The following is a 16335-nucleotide window of genomic DNA, read 5'->3' on the forward strand; positions in this document are numbered from 1 at the left end:
CCAAGTTCACATCCGTTTCGGTGAAGTCTCAGGTCCACTTGTTTACCAAGACCCGCTCTTGGTTGTTGGGTGAAGCCAAGGCCCCCCCTCGTAAGGAATTAAGACTGTGTTGTGAATTAAGACTATTAGAAATGAATAAGACTAATTATGAGGCTAATGCTACTACAATAAATTTTAAGTTGTTTTTTCTTGTTTTGAACATGTTCAAGTTGATATTATAACTAATAATGTGTGTGTATGTATGTATGTATGTATGTATGTATAAATACGTGGTATCATTTTTTAAGACAATCATAATACAATGATCATGCAAATAAGGTACCTACATACTTAAATGATTTTTTTTTATTAGTCATGTATTTTAATCTCAAATCTATGTTGATTCAGTTGAAACACATAATAGAAAGAAAGATGGAATTAAATCAATGCATATAACAGAATACAAATGAAACACTTGCAATAAGACACAATTTATTTTTTTAATTCTGTTCGGATGTGTTTTCTGTATAATTCTTTTGAATAAATCTCAAAATTATAAAGTAACCTATTCTGAATTGTTAAGTAACATTGACTACTTGTAATTCTAAATATTCTTATATTCAACTATTGATTTCCTCATAACCATCATTAATCAAAACAATCTCAAATCCTAACTACTATCTAAGTTGTCACCATCACCCAAATTCCAAAAACCTTTAAATATGTACAAAACTCAAACTTCATTACCATTTTAACGTTAAATTCTTTTGTTTGTTTTTTGTTTTTTTGACAGGTTAATATATATATATATATATATATATATATATATATATATTATTTGTGTAAATTAATTTTTGATAAAAATTTCATTAATGTAATGTGTAAAAGAACGATACAAGAAATTATTTGTAAATTCAATACATCTTTAGTTGTGACATGCACTGGATGTTGCCCCCATGTGCATCAGTTGATTTGGAATTACTTAATTTTACTTTTTAAAGACTTATCAATGTAATGCTAGTATCCAAAAAAAAAAATTATAGATTTTTTTTTGCCATTTGGGAATTAGAATATGCATTTTAGTATGTTTGTATTATATGATATCATGTATTAAATATCTTGAATAAAAAATAATAATTTAATACTTAAATATCCTATATTTGTTTAAAAACTTCTTGTGTACAATGTATCAGTTTCAACAATAATAGAAAAGTAATTTTTTACTATTAAGACACATATAATTTACTTTTTCTTAATTATTTTTAAAAAATTATTATTTTTCTGTTTTTAAAATTCTTTTTTATCAAAGACTTTGGTTTTAAAAAATTATTAATTTTTTGTATACACTGAAAAGAATTACAAAATTATCTATATGTGTGTGTATGTGCACACATACACATAAATATTGAGATATTCGTATTTTTTTGTTTAGACATTATAGTTGTTCCTTGATGGACATTATGCATAAGTAGAAATTTATACTTTCTCATAGCCACATTAATAAACACACAGTAATAACATTTGTTTAGATATGGCACCATGAAACATGAATTTCTATTTTGAAAACATCTCAAGGTGATGTAATCATGAGATGAGAAGATTGTAATTATTGCATGTGAAAATTCAAATAAGTATTTATATTTTCACAAAGGTGTATGTCACAAGTAAGTTTAACAAATTTTTTCTTGTCAATACAGTGTACACCAATACATACGAAACTTTAGTTCGGTTCTTCAGTTTTAGTTGTTTGTATACAAATGGAATTTTATTTTATTTTTCTGCAAATGTTTTTGCAATAGCTAAAAATAGAATATTAAAAAGTAATGATAGAATGAAAAACATTAGCGACAAATGATTTTGAAATGAGAGCTGCTGCTAAGCCGTCACAATCTGCACATTCGACCTTAATCCTAATTCCGCTATCCACATGAGCAGTTCTCAACCTCACCAAATTGACAATTAACGTGCAATGGTCACGTTGTAGGTGTGAAATGAACCATACTTTTCACTGATGCTTTGCATACCAGGTGCCTTGAATCTAAATTCGACCACTAAAGGGAGATAAAATGCATACTCTCTGAATTCCTTCTCAGCTTAATAGTAGCGCATTTACCACTTTTTCAAAACTGAGGAAGAATATTTATTTTCTACAAAAAAAAACTAAAGAAAATGTCACTAAAAAGAAACAAAAAAAGGTTAACTGATCATCACCTACTATGTGGTGGCTTCCTCTTCAGTGTTGGAAGATACGTCGTAGTCTATGTACTCGTCATCATCGGCGCCTTCGTCATCAAAGCCTAAGCTTAGCGCTTGCATCTTAAATCCTGCCTGCTCAATGAGTTGTACCAAACTTGAAGCAACACCTGTTTCTTGAATGTTGGTCTGCTTGACTAACTGCAACCACACCATCCAACCAGGCGTTAGTGTTAGTTGCTAAATTTAAATAGTCTCATTTATCACCACTTCTCTGAGAAATTGCTTAATTAACTGCAGCATTCAAGATCGAGAGAGCTAAGGTGCCCTCGAGCGCGTCCATGATCTAGGTTCAAAGCGTAATGCATGCAAATAATTCAGTTCGCAGGAGCTAGTTAGAGTAAAGTTGTTTTCAGCTCGTCAGCAACGCGGACTAAATTCGATCCTTACTACTACCAGTTACAGAACTTGTCTATTGAATTCTCACATTATCATTCAAGGGCAGAATGATACGTCATAATGCAAGCGAGAATTAAAAAACGGTTGTACTGCTAAACGGCTGGGAGTCAAAAGGCAACCGATGCGGCAGAAAATTATTTTTGGATTCGAACGTAGCTAAACAGGTTCATCTCTTGGATTTCATACACATATTTTTAAGAATGAATCTAGGAATCGAAAAGGAAAATACGTTATGCATAAAGAAGAATATATTAGTCACGTTGGCAATGTAGCCACAGTCCAGTGAAGGTCGCATTACCTCAACTGTAGCAGCACCTTCTACGACATACACCTTCACTTGGCTCACACCCTCGGTTCCCTAAACCACAAACATTCAGTCGGTAATTGAATCTCACAAGTCCACAGGGAAGAAATTATTCAGAAAAACTTACGGAAAATCTTTCTCAAATAATCACATGCATTACATTTATCCCTCCAAAATAAGCAGCAGCTCATGAAGAGAACAAAATGCATGACTACCTCAAGTGTTTTGGTGAGTTTTGGGATGGCGTTCTCGTTCAGTGATCCTTCAGCCTGCAGCACACACGAAGTGTAGTGTCATCACCAACAGAGCTCATGCTAATTCTACATGAGGCAAGTACTCCTCAAAGAATCTAGCGGCAGCATCACACCCCAGAAATTACTAGAACTTACAGCTCCTATCTGCAGAATATATGGAATAACTTAGAGTGAATTAGAGAAAATAAAGCGACATTAACGGATACATTCACAGCTATGATATTGCGCAACAACCCGAGGAAATGCATAGGAAATGCAGATTGACAACTGCACACGCACTATTTGGCAACGGTGACCACAGGCGTATGACTGCCTCGACCAATCTTTTTTCCATACAGAAGCCAATTACTTCAACAGGACAAAAAAAAAGTCATGGACCAACCAATCCTGCAAGGAAGAACTACCTTGAAGAACATTGACAAACTCTCTGCAAGCGCACCGGAATCGGCTTGGCTAGCAGACACGGCTTCCTCAACAGCTGCACTGACGAAAAATTTGGGAATGCTACTGCTCTTGTGTCGCCACCGGTGACCTCCGGTGACGCGCAACCTCGCGCCAAGAGTGGCAACCGCTTCACACCTAGCTCCCAAGGAAGCGCAACTTACAGCGGTCCTGCAACCACCGCGCACGGGCAGGTGGTCTAGGGCAACCCTGTAGCTCTGGGCTGCCTTAGGAGATGTCATCTGGCAAGCACCTGCTGCCATTGCGAACAATCACACACACTCTACCTCTAACTCGAAATTCGCAGCACTCATCAACTCAAGGGGATAATTGCTTCGAGATCCTGGTCGCAAGCAGCAGCAGAAGGACGAGAACGAGCGGAACAGGGGGGGAGGGAGGGAGATGTCGAATGTATGAAGGAAGGGACTAAGCTGCTCACAGAAACGAGTTACATCAAGAGCTCACACTTGCAGGTTGTTGGATAAGGAAAACATCGCCGAGGGACTTCGTTCGGTCATCATCTTCGTTCGTTTCGAATCTTCCTTCGTTTTTTTATCATCGTTGATCCACGATCTTCGTTCGTTTCGAATCTTGGTTTGTTTTTCTTGGCATTACTGTTGTTATTAACTTATGTTTTCCTTGATTTGTTTAAAATTTTACAATATATATTCTACATGCAAAAAAAGAAGAAAGTAAACTGTAATCTGTTTTAAGTTTGTGCTATACTTTTCACAGCTTTGGTACTACTCAATGATCAACATAATAGTTATTTTCTTAATTTAAGTTTCGTTTACTATTAGTGTTTCATGTATGTCAAAAGTGGTAATTATTGTTCAATATTTTCAAATATATAATGTGATTTTTTTGGTCATAAAAAGCATTAATTTCGGTTTCTCAATTAATACGAGGATTTAAAACACATGTGTTGTGTTGTCTTTGTTTTGCACTTCTTACATATTCATTTGTTCTCCCATTGTTATTTATTTTGTGGTCTTATTATTACTTGAATGAAGGAGGGAGGGTGATTTTATCTTCATGTTTGATTATATTATTTACTTATGTACAATTTCAATTACATAATTAATTAATTAATGATATCACGTACAAATATTTGTAGTACTTTTGATATACAAATACTACTATTACCATGCTAAAAAAATTTCATATTTTTTTGAATTAATATTTACACCAAGCCTCCAATTTCAACATAACCTGAAAAGATATGTAGTTACAATTTGATTAATTCATGAGATTATTTCATGAAACCAGAGATATTTTATTTGAAACTTATTGAGAGTTTACTTTATGGACAATAAAGTAAACTGTAAAGTAAACTCGTAATCCTGGTTCCTTTAAAAGTTTGTTGTATTCTGAAGCCCTCGGCTGTTGCTGATCCTGTTGCAGCTAACTTAGCTGAAGAGCGGAGACAGTTGGCAGTTTTGTTCGGTATGGAATTTTGAAGCCCTCCTTGTCGATTTATTCGATTCGTAGCATCGCGAAATGTGTGTTTATTGTCACTGCGGAATATGTCTGTTTAACGTATACTACAAAGAGGTATATTATTGTTGTACTTGTTTTATATTTCTTCTTATCGTGTGGAATAGCGTGCAGATCCGACGTGATCGGCCTGAGCGCTACGAGGGATTCCACTATCTCTATCTACCGCTGCAGGATTAATTTAATTTTGGTTTTGAAATGCGACTCAGCGGATTCTAAATGCCGTCGTCTGGTTTCAGGAAGTTCTTCATGAAGAGTGAGGCAGCAGGTGTACCTTCTGCCGTGGCTACTACGGTGCTCTTGGTTTTGGTTGGATTGATCTTCATGTGGAGGTCACAAGGGTGTGAATTTCAAGAGAAGTGTACTTGAAAGGTTACTAGGAAGTGACCACCAGAACTTTGAAGATCGCGAGTACGGTCACAGTGTTGACCATGTCTCGAATTAGGGTTAGAATTGCTGGCCACGTTTGAAGCGGATACCTGTAGAAGAGCCATTTCCATTACAGTTGGTAGCTCTCTACCGTGCGAAAATGCAGTTTTCGATGCCGAAAGGGCCTCTTGTATGTGGAGTGCGACAACTGTGGCCCAACATCAATCAGTTGACGAGTAACACCGAATGGCGTAGACTAGTGGCGCTGCGAAGTGCTAACCCTAGATACTCACGGAGAAAGATTTTCGGATATTTTAATTCAAACAATTTATTGGGAAGCAGGAAGCATACGCGTAGAATTGGTGATGATGTCCGATTCAGGGAGTGGAGTCTGGGAGCATTAGATGGTTCACAAATATCCAGGAATGGTGATGTGTCTGGTCGGCGCAGGATTACTGTCCCAGCGATAGTTGATGAACTCGAGGAACTGAAGAGCGACCCGGTTGATGCAATTCTTGTGCTAGCAGGAGGGCAATTGCCGGGTGGAGGTGTTCCAGTCTGGGTGGAGAGACGACTTGACAAAGCTCTTCAATTGCAGAAATTGAGTGGTCACGAGTGTTGTATCGTCTGCTTGGGGAATGGCACGCCTCATCGACCACCTCTCCTCACCTCCGAGGGTTTTGTGATTCATGAAAGTACGTCATGTGCAGAGTATCTTATCAGTAAAGGCGCGCCTGTACGTGTTCTGATCAAAGAATGTAGTTCATATGACACTATAGGTAATCTTTTACCTCCAAGTTGTTTTTGAATTCCCAAATTTTGTATTGAATCATGAAGTTCACTGTCTTTTACAAAATTCATGTACCGTCTTTTCATATGAATTAATGCATGTTTTTGATAATATGTTTCCAGGGAATGGTTTCTTCGCTCTGACCCAACACGCAATTCCCCAAAGGTGGAAGAAAATGGCGATAGTCACATCAGCTTTTCACATGCCGAGGTCCCAAGCTATTTTTGAGTGGGTTTTTGGGTTGCAAGGAGCAGGAACTTCGCTTCAGGACGGGAATGAGCCCACAAACGGGTCGTTAGTACCGCCTGCTGGCTCTCGAAGCCAAGGGTTCATTTTGCAATACCACAGTGTGTCGGATGATGGCATTGATAGGTCAATCATTGAGGTTAGATTTGCTCTCTTCCAACTGCTTCTTTGAATTTTTATAAAGTTGCGCCATATGAAATGTTGCTTGGGATGTGGATGTCACCTGATAGAATTGAATTTTAATTTCCCCTTCCTGGACTTAATTAGAACCTCCACAATCTGCAAGTTCCGTTGTTGGAAGCTATTGATAAGATATGTTCTTTCAAAAAGTAGACATAAATTCTTATGTTTGTCTCATCCTTTGGGTTGTGTGTGCAGGCTCGAATCGCTAAGGAAAGGAGGGCACTGGAGAGTTTGAAGATTGTCTCCGCTGGTATCAACACGCTCAGCGACTTCCATGTATGGTTCCACAGCCAGCATTCTTGCTACAATGTGCGAGATCAGGGGTTGTTTGGGAAGCAAACGCTGAATGATCCTGCTCTTCGGTCATATTAAAAACCATTACTTGTTAATTTTTGTTACCTCCATTGTAAGCGAATGAGGAGAAAACTAAGCTTCCGCGAGGAAGGACAACTTGGTTACACAGCTGTTCATGCATGATGTTGGGGCTATCGATGACAAACTGGACTGAACCTTTGAAAATCCTCATTCAAGGCCATTTTGATTTCATTCCACTTCTTTAGGGCACTATTTGGTAATGTTCAAGTGGGTTCAGGGATTTCAAAGAATGAGAAACTGGCGTTGAACAAATGCCGGCAAAAGCAGACGAGGGTTATTCGAGGCTACTGAATTTCAGATGAACACGCCAGAGGGTCATGCTTCAGTCCTTTGAAGCTTCTTCTCTGATCCTTAACTTCAGTTCTACACAAAGCAATTTCAAATCTACCCACAAATGAGAAGTGTATTGGTGAACACGCCGTTTACCATGACCTCATCATTCGTTGGGATACTTGATCACGCTGCTCACCGATCACTCCAAAGATCTGTAACAATCTCCTTCCCTCGGTGTTTCCACATGGAGGACATGAAACCGCTAAGGGTGTTGTCCACGTCAATCGAAACTATTTCTTCTCCTGAATAAGAAAACATCCAGCGCTCTGATTGTAGATTCATTGATTTAGGCGGGAGTTTCAACCTTCAGAGCCCGTTCTGTTGCATGCTTACCGGCAGGTGGTACCCCAGCGCGCTCACGCAAGAAATTCAACTTACCTGCGATCATATTTCATGGTGTTTATCTAACTTGATATATGTTTAAGATATGGATGCACTTTCAACTCTAAACCATGTGCAAAAGCCGAATGTGTGTAATAGATGATATGGACGGACGGAAACATTGCCATGAAAATACCAACATTGGCAGAAGCACAATACAACTGCGGAGATCCATTATTGAAAAGTGAAAGAGCAGGAGGTGCAAGTGACGACAACCAGTCGAAGTTCACTGTAAGCGGGGATTTCGGCAACGGGGCCATGATGAATTGCAAGACGTATCTCACGACATCAGATAGCGTGGCATGTGAAATGGAGGAAGGTTTCAAACGAAATGGAAGTGTAACAGAACTCAAAAGCAGAGCTATAAACACAGACTTGAGGATCTGTTGCTTTCTTATATCCTCGAAGAATCAGAATTACTTTCGACAACAATCCCAGGTCAATAAGCAGGAATGTTACAGAAGCTACAGTAGCAGGATGCTACACGTTTCACACAACTAGTCTACGTTAACGAGTGTTGAATTTCGACCCCTGCCCACTTCGTCTGTTGGAGGAGAGGGGCCAACACTAGGGACGGAAGGTGCAGGAGCGCCAGCAGCATCAGCACCCGCAGATGAGAAGCTTTCGTCTCGTACAGGCGGCTTCGCAGTCGGAGTGTTTTCTGTATTATAATTTTCTCCTCCCCCAGCTGGTGTCTGGCAGTTGGCTGGGACATTGGCTTCGGATTTTACGAAACTCTTTCTTGCGCGCAACAACCTGGTTAAAATTTTCCAAGTTTTATTACTTTTTGAGGACTTGGGGGAGGAGGTAGCAGAGAAAGATTTGGCATTGATGATTGCAGAAGTTTCCCGTTGAGGAATAGATGGATTTGGAAGAGAGTCACCTCTAAGTTTGAGATCATTCTTACTTGGTAAGGAGGAAGTCTCAAGCTCATCCGTGTCCTGAGATTGGATCTTCGCCGTGGTAAACCTGTCATCCCTCCCCGGGGTAGTCGATTGGACCGCAGATAGGGGAGACGTTCGTGCATCCATCCCGGTAGGCGTTGAATACTCTCCTTGGGTGGGCAATGTGGTCGAATAGGGGGATGGTGCCAGTCCCTCTGTTTGTGAATCTGGGGTGGACTCTTGTATATTTTCCGGTACTGCTGATGAGTCGTCTACCTGAGGATACAACCCCTTCACAACCGGTTGTATACAAGATTTCTTTACGACATACACATTACTCTTGACGATGCTCTGGCTGATTCGAAATCCAGGAAACACAGTGAACAAAACCTCCAGAAAGTCATCATCATCCTCTTCTTCATTGTCACCGATTCCAGGTATGGCAGGTTCCATGTACTTCCTCTGATAATTATCACTTCTGAAAGGTGAATACGTGATAACTCTCTGTTCAAATGAGAACACCAACCTCTGGAGCAACCAGATGGACACAGCTGCGAATAAAAAACTCTTGTAGAAAGGCGTGTTCGGGTGTCTGTGACGTGCTATTTCGCTATGATTTGGACATTTTCCTCCAAATAGACCCTCTTCTAGTTTTTTAGGAATTAGACTTGCAAATTTGCTGAAACAGAATCGGGAAAGAAAACTGGTATTTAACCCAGTTTCCAGCAGATGCGCAACCGTCTGACTTTTATCCTTGCATTCTTGAAACTTATCAAAACAATCGCGCGTATGCTGCACTTCCCATGGTTTCTCTCCTGTATTGCTAATGCAAAACGAGGCGTTTTCAAATCCTGAAAATAACTGGAGGGCAATGTAAGCCTGAGCCACGAATTTCGAGTCACTCGCTTCCGGTGCATCCTGAGCAACCAAATTCAACTCATCCCGCATTCGCTTCTGAAAGGACTCACCCTTATCGGGCATGTCTTTCAATAATGCCACAAAATCCTTAGAGAAATCCTTCACGGCATTCCGTGCTGCAGTCACGGTATTCAGAAGGATTAGCGGGGACGGCCCTCCACCGTCGTCACGGTAAACGCCCTGAGCCATGTGTTGATCCGGTTTATTCAATAACTTCAGTGTCGTTGTAATTTCTGAGTTTTCTTCCATCTCCACATCAGCTGGCACCGCATTCTCTACAGATGAAGTGTGATGACTGTTGGAATTCCCATTGAATGCCGCGGTCGGAGTCTTCCACTTCGGAAAAAAACGATCTTTCCACTTGCCATTTCCTTGTGATTTGGACTCATCCTTCGGGACAAGCTCCGAAGATTTTTCAGGCGTGCGAGGAGGCGATGACTCTCGTTTGGCCCTGTTGCTCTTTCCAAGTTGTAACGTGTTTTTATGTTGCTTCTCTTCCGTGTCCATCTGCAATGCATGGCTCATCACCTAAGTTATGTCATTGCAGACGCTTCCAATCTGGAGTGAAGCTCATTTCATCGCCTAGACGTGGACTCCTGCAGACGCTGCTTCTGATTTCTAATTTCTGAGAACATACCACAACAAGCAATGGCTGCTAAACCAAATCTATGCCCTAAGGTTCCCCAGCCCATTTCCGCCATGCACCTACATTCAAGCTGAACGTTGATTGGATTTCAATCTACTCACCCAGTCTCTGAAACCGACAGAGATAATTTACAGTCATAAATGCAAGCTCCCTCATAGTAACTTCAAACCACAATCCTAAAGGGCAACCTAGCTCGGATTCGCAGGAAACACAATTTGAACATTGCTAACGTTGAAATCTGGAACCCTACACAAGAATGCATGTTCTCGAGGAACGCGCTCCTCCGCTTGTGGCAAACCACGGAAGGGAGATTTTCGCGCAGATCTACCGACACTTCAACTACTCGGTGTTACGAATAGAATGACGGTAGTACGCATACCTCTGTATGACTCGCCATCCACCTTCCGAAGGCGCAGCACGAGAGAAACGGTGCGGGTCACAGCCCTCCCTGCTCCCTTCCCCAAAAAACACCAAAACACGGCAGCACTTGAGAGTACCCTCGACGATCATTTACAGATCACTGCTCTCCTCTTTCTGGATCCCTCACCCAACTCACTCTCTCCGCACAAACCCACAGATCGCGACCAGGATCTGGACCCCCCAACAAAACCGTCACTGTCGAGGTGCCAGATGCAGCTCCTTGTCGAGAAGAATGCTCCAAGCTCCCACACTACGAGCGTGCCAGGTAAGAGGAAGAAAAGAAAAACAAAAGTGCCGTGCGCGATTCAAACGTCGCTCCCACTATTGCACTCCGGATCCGCGATGTCCTCCAGAGGAATCATCGGTAACACACGGACACTCAGTTTGCGTAGTCGGTGTTACTATATTTAATGGGAAATAATAGCTGTCCGTGCCTCTAGAGCAATTACTATTTACTATTCACAGGTACACAGTCTGGATAGATATATCCGGAACACTTTCGAGGAAAATATACAATAATGGTGAATCCCTCCAAAACTTCTATTGTGAGAGATAAAACACCTACAGAATTGTGAGGTGCATGTGTTCATTGGGTGTGGCCAAGGGGCCTTCGGCATGTCCAAGTGGGTTTTGCCCATTTTGTCTGCTAGCCAAGGTGCAATACAGCCTGGCAGACAAACAGCCAACTCTACGAGGCTTGCATAATACATTATGCAAATGGTGAGGCAGCCATGATAATTAACTTGGTTTGTGCTTTTGTAACCAGATTTGGCTTTCAACTCCCATCGGTAGGAGACGACACTAGATTAGTCTGCAATGGATTGGAAAGGATCTGTAACTGACCATTCTGTACTAGTGTTGTCACTTGCTTACAGCTCCTTTTTTGGACTTTCAGCAGCTCCCAGTCAAATGGGCGTAGTGTGCAACGGCAAGTGCTTGATCAGAGAAGTTGGGTTTGCCGCACAAAACCCACCAGTCATCAACGAGGGATACTTGACTGGAATGAATCTAGTTATCTTTCCACCATACATATTAATTTTAGGGGCATCACAGGTCAAATATCAAAAACTGCTTGCTTGCCTCAGCTCTCTTCCTTCTTTGACTCCGTACCAATCGCAATAAAGACTGAATTAGGGAGTAATACCAAGGGGTAATAAAGTTTGAATTAGGGATAATACTTGGGGGTAATAAAGTTTGAACAATGATATTTTGAGTGATCCAAGAGATATGTAGTGTTAAATCCCAATGATTTGGTTTTGCAAATGTGCCATCTTTGAAACCTCCTATTGTTGTTGTTTGAAAGTGGTGTAATTCTTACTTGTAGTATGATCATTATAAGTTTTCAATTTATTGGGTTTTAAAACATCATTATTCTTAATTGTGATCTTGGATCTATTTGTGCATAAATTATTTATTTAATTTTTTGATTGATTGATTGATTGATTGATTGATTGATTAATTAATTTATGAAGTCAAAATAGATGCATTTGTTTGTTTGTCTTTAACAATGTAATTTATATATATATATATATATATTTTAGTAATAGGCACAATCAAGTCATATTTGGATTAATTAAGCAATTAATATTGTTATACTTCTCTATAATTGGATATCATATAAATCAAAGTGTGTTATACTGCTTGAAAATCTCTTCGATTATGATGTCTTAAAACATTTGGAGGCCAATCAATCTCTTTAATAAATCAATTAATTAAATCTATTAAAAAAATATTCTAAGATGAGGTAGCATTATTTTAAAATATATATTAAGAGTGTCATATAATCATAAACTGTCCAAAAGAAATTGCATGAACTAATCAAAATAAGCCTTAAAAAATTAATTGATGGTATTTCATTACATAAAATGAATACTTTTGAGATTATAAAATATATTTTTGGATGAATTATTTAGAAATAAATGATATATTATTAATCTTGATTTTATAGAATTTTTTGGTAGTATGCTATATATATATATATATATATATATATATTATAATTTAAATATTAGGTTAGAAAGTCCAACCTTTTTTTAAAATGTCTATAGGATTATTATCTATTATTGTAGAAGAGTTTGGCATTGCTTGACCTTATTTTTAAAGATTATTTACTCTTACATTACAATAATTTAGATGCTAGAATTTGCAAAGTTAAACAACTTTATCTATAATTTATTCTATTTTATTATTTTATGTTGAAATTTCTAAATCTAAATATCTTGATTGTTTGACAGTATACAAATCCAAAACAAACTTAGTATCTACACATAAATACAAGAATGATCTTCCTTTTACATTGATACTATATAATTTATGTAAAAATTTAGTATATAATTTAATCCTATTCATCTTTATTTTTATTGTTTTACTTACCAAATTTTGGTTTCTAAAATATAGTTAGTGTATAAAATCATCAATTATAAATATACTATACATTACTTTGACTTATACTAAAATTTTAACAAAACTTTGTAAAAATAGAGAAATATTTTGGTAAATTTTAAAACTATATTTTTAAGTTAAAAGAGTCAATTTAGATAATAAGGATTTGTTGACTTGGATTTCATAGATTGTTTACTAAATTTTTAAGTTTATAAAGTATAGAGTGTTTTTTTTTAGTTGATCTATCTTATAATATTTTATATTAAATTTTTATTAAATGTATTATTTTTATATAGAATATATATATATATATATATATATATATATATTATTACTTAATTTGATAAATTTTTGCAATGTTTATTTATTAAAAATCTTAGAGTTATTTTTTTTAATAAAACTAATATTGGTATAAATTTAATAGAGACACAACCTACAAAGTCTCATATTTGAAGGAATATCTTTTAAAAATTAGCAAAAGAGTATAATACAAAGTCAAGTTATTTTTTTTGTATATTATTTTTTTTTAAGATTTTTTTTTAATTCTTTTGTAATAAAATAATATCATTGATTTATTTGTAGATATATCAAAAAGATAATGCATTTTTAGCTACTAAAATTGGTAGAGAAATTGATAGAATCATATGATATTTGTAAAAACACTAGTAGTATAAAAGCAAAGTGTTTTTATAATTATAATTTACATGAGTTTTTTTTTAAAATCATTTTTTTGTCATGAATTAGAAATTTTAATGTATTTTTTTGGATTATATATGCATCTAATATATATGTACATTGAATAATAATATTTTTTTATTTATGTAATGTAAAGAATAAAATTATTTAACTTTTTTTTAATTAATTATGCATTTGTGTTTTTTATAAGATAACTATTTTTAAGGTTTCTTTTATTTTTTAATTTATATTGCTTTCTTTTGAGTTGTTAAAAAAGTATTCTTATATATATATATTTTAATTTTTTCAAAATTATCATATTTTAAAAATTAAAAATAATATTAATTATCTTGACCTTCTAAGTATTTAATATCAATTTATCTTGATTTGTGACTTCATTTCAATAAAGAAAAATTCAAATAACAATATTTATAACAATATTGATGGTAAATAATGAAAATATTTATATTTTTAAATAAAAATTATTTATAATTAAATGGCATTTATAACTAATAATAATCCAATAAGAATATTTATAAATAACAATGGAATTAAGTTCATCTATGTTACTTTTGTAGTAGCAAAATAGTTTATTTTTTTTGATAATCTATGTGTAAAGCTAAATGTTTAGTTAGATTGAAAATAAGTTAGATTGCTAAAAAACCTTTTTGGCCGTACATTAAATAAGACTATTTCTAATATCACAAATGTTTTTGGTATCAAATAATAAGAGATTCATTTTTGTGCTAAATTTTTGTTCATTGAGACTAAAATTTTACAATTAAGATTTAAAACACTAACCAATTTAGTGCATCATTTTTTTTTTTAATAAACTTAAATTATGATAAATCAAATATGAGAAAAGGTTTTATATATTTTTTCATTTCCTACTTTTAACATCTACTAATGATGAAAATGAATGATGCATTATTTTTTTCTTAAATTATAGATGTTGTTAAAAATTACTTTTTAGGTTATAAACAAATCTTTTTAAATCAACAGTTGCACATATTATAAAATAAGTACCTTAGCCAACTATTAGTATCACAATTATGACAAACTTTAGACTTCAGCAGTAGGCACTAAAGAGAAACAATTTATATTTATATTGATAGGCTAATAGATCTGCACGAGCTATTGTATTACAGTTCTACTACTGGTTGGAATTGGTGCTGCTACAATTTGGTATTGGTTGAGGTTGGTTTTGGTGCAATTCTAGTGCTAGTTGGGGTTGGTACTAGTACATGGTGCACTCAACATGTGTACAATTTGTCTCTTTGGTGGAATCTAGTCCTTCCTCCTAAGCCTCAATTAGAAGTATATTAGCAAACTCAATGTGGTGAAAGAGCCATTTTTTTTTTTTTTTTTTTTTTTTTTTTGTTTGTTTTGCCAAACTGTTTTTGTAGTTGTTCCTAATTGTTCCTATTGTAGAAATGGGTGCTAACATCATTCTCATTAGCCACTAGCTAGTATGTATGATTAATAATTGTTGAGAATACTTTTGCAATGAAACCTCACTACTGTATTCAAGAACAATTCAACTATACTCCTTTGGCATTGTTCATATTCCATCCTTAATGTTTTGTGTCTACAATCACTATTGCCAATTCCAAATATAACAGAAAACATTTATTTTATTTTATTTTGTTATATTTATATTTTTTTATATATTAATTTAACCAATATAATAAACCAATTAGTAGAAAATTGTTTTTGTTAATGTAGTGCTTCCCTTTTAGAACAAGAATTTTATAGAAAAATCTATTTCTATTTTATTTTTATTTTTTTATCAATGATATATAATACAAAAAAATAAAAATAAAAATAAAAAATCAATGAAAATAAATCAATAATAATCTATATGTAGTTCCTTACTTTTTTTATAGTCAATGAAATTAATCCTTAAAGACCTAAAGCTTATTGATTTAATTCAAATTTAATTATGCCCAATGACTTAGTAAGGACATATGTTGGTTGACTATTAATATTAATATAGTATAGCTAATTTTTTTTAAAAAAACTCTTCCATAAGTGAAATGATAATGGATCTTTACATGTTTTGCTCGATCATAGAAAATTGATTTTAAGAAAGTTTGATAGTACTTTAATTGTTATAGTATATGTCTATATTGTTTGAAGTATGTTTTTTTAATTTGATAATGTATTTATTTATTTATTTATTTATTTTATTTTTTATTGTAAGAAATAGGAATAATAGTTATATTCCTACTCTCTAATTTAATGAGAAGCTTGTGAAGCCAGATTGCTTCTTGTGCACCACTATAAAGAATATAATATTCCGATTTGATTGATGACCTTAAAACAATGAATTGGTGTTTATTTTGCCAATTAATAGGTCTCCTCATAAAAATGTATGCAACCATTGAATATCATGTTTTTGAACATGATTTCTAATTTAGATATGTCAATCTTTTTATTATACAATTTCTTTCTTTTCAAAAAAATATCTTGTAATCCAATATGTACTTAATATAATATAGAATATGTTTTGTAGCTTCTAAGAGAGCTTCTTTTAGTTTTGACATAAAACTACTCACTTTACTTACTACCTATTAAATATTTGATCTAGTAATAATAATGAATAT

The 16335-nt window shown here is 35.3% G+C and overlaps 3 protein-coding genes across 8 annotated transcripts; 1 reads left to right on the plus strand and 2 right to left on the minus strand.

The window, feature by feature from the left end:
• Positions 1-1779: 1779 nt before the first annotated feature.
• On the minus strand, positions 1780-4080 carry LOC112295365 (uncharacterized). Its single transcript, XM_024546860.3, has 4 exons — positions 3594-4080; positions 3151-3204; positions 2930-2989; positions 1780-2373 (listed from the first exon to the last, which is right to left on the minus strand). The coding sequence occupies exons 1-4, from the start codon at positions 3891-3893 to the stop codon at positions 2194-2196; spliced, it is 594 nt and encodes a 197-aa protein (XP_024402628.1). The 5' UTR covers positions 3894-4080; the 3' UTR covers positions 1780-2193.
• A 930-nt stretch (positions 4081-5010) lies between these two features.
• Positions 5011-7173, plus strand: LOC112277153 (uncharacterized). Of its 3 annotated transcripts, none has more exons than XM_090246002.1 (4): positions 5011-5076; positions 5242-6275; positions 6409-6671; positions 6911-7173. In XM_090246002.1, exons 2-4 carry the CDS (start codon positions 5657-5659, stop codon positions 7085-7087), a joined length of 1059 nt encoding a protein of 352 aa, XP_090102128.1. In that variant the 5' UTR covers positions 5011-5076; positions 5242-5656; the 3' UTR covers positions 7088-7173. The 3 variants fall into 3 exon arrangements, with proteins under 3 accessions (XP_090102128.1, XP_090102136.1, XP_024364964.1); XM_090246010.1 differs by having other exon boundaries at positions 5367-6275; XM_024509196.3 differs by having other exon boundaries at positions 5059-5184; positions 5367-6275.
• Positions 7174-8166: 993 nt separating this feature from the next.
• On the minus strand, positions 8167-11173 carry LOC112277138 (uncharacterized). 4 transcript variants are annotated; one of them, XM_090245991.1, is made up of 3 exons: positions 10632-11173; positions 8712-10113; positions 8167-8560 (listed from the first exon to the last, which is right to left on the minus strand). In XM_090245991.1, exons 1-3 carry the CDS (start codon positions 10647-10649, stop codon positions 8532-8534), a joined length of 1449 nt encoding a protein of 482 aa, XP_090102117.1. In that variant the 5' UTR covers positions 10650-11173; the 3' UTR covers positions 8167-8531. The 4 variants fall into 4 exon arrangements, with proteins under 4 accessions (XP_090102117.1, XP_024364941.1, XP_024364932.1 ...); XM_024509173.3 differs by having other exon boundaries at positions 8712-10134; positions 10632-10799; XM_024509164.3 differs by having other exon boundaries at positions 8167-10113; positions 10632-11086.
• Between the last annotated feature and the right edge of the window lie 5162 nt (positions 11174-16335).

The sequence above is a fragment of the Physcomitrium patens genome, chromosome 2, assembly GCF_059467195.1.
Source record: "Physcomitrium patens ecotype Gransden chromosome 2, ASM5946719v1, whole genome shotgun sequence".
Classification (NCBI taxonomy): Eukaryota; Viridiplantae; Streptophyta; class Bryopsida; order Funariales; family Funariaceae; genus Physcomitrium; species Physcomitrium patens.

Excerpts from the sequence above, each read along its gene's own strand:
- LOC112295365 (XM_024546860.3), bottom strand. The coding sequence starts at position 3,893 with ATGGCAGCAGGTGCTTGCCAGATGACATCTCCTAAGGCAGCCCAGAGC. Across the intron at positions 3,205-3,593 it reads GTTTGTCAATGTTCTTCAAG|GCTGAAGGATCACTGAACGA; the intron begins GTAGTTCTTCCT and ends TGTGTGCTGCAG. Across the intron at positions 2,990-3,150 it reads AACTCACCAAAACACTTGAG|GGAACCGAGGGTGTGAGCCA; the intron begins GTAGTCATGCAT and ends TTTGTGGTTTAG.
- LOC112277153 (XM_090246002.1), top strand. The coding sequence starts at position 5,657 with ATGCAGTTTTCGATGCCGAAAGGGCCTCTTGTATGTGGAGTGCGACAA. Across the intron at positions 6,276-6,408 it reads TAGTTCATATGACACTATAG|GGAATGGTTTCTTCGCTCTG; the intron begins GTAATCTTTTAC and ends ATATGTTTCCAG. Across the intron at positions 6,672-6,910 it reads TTGATAGGTCAATCATTGAG|GCTCGAATCGCTAAGGAAAG; the intron begins GTTAGATTTGCT and ends TTGTGTGTGCAG.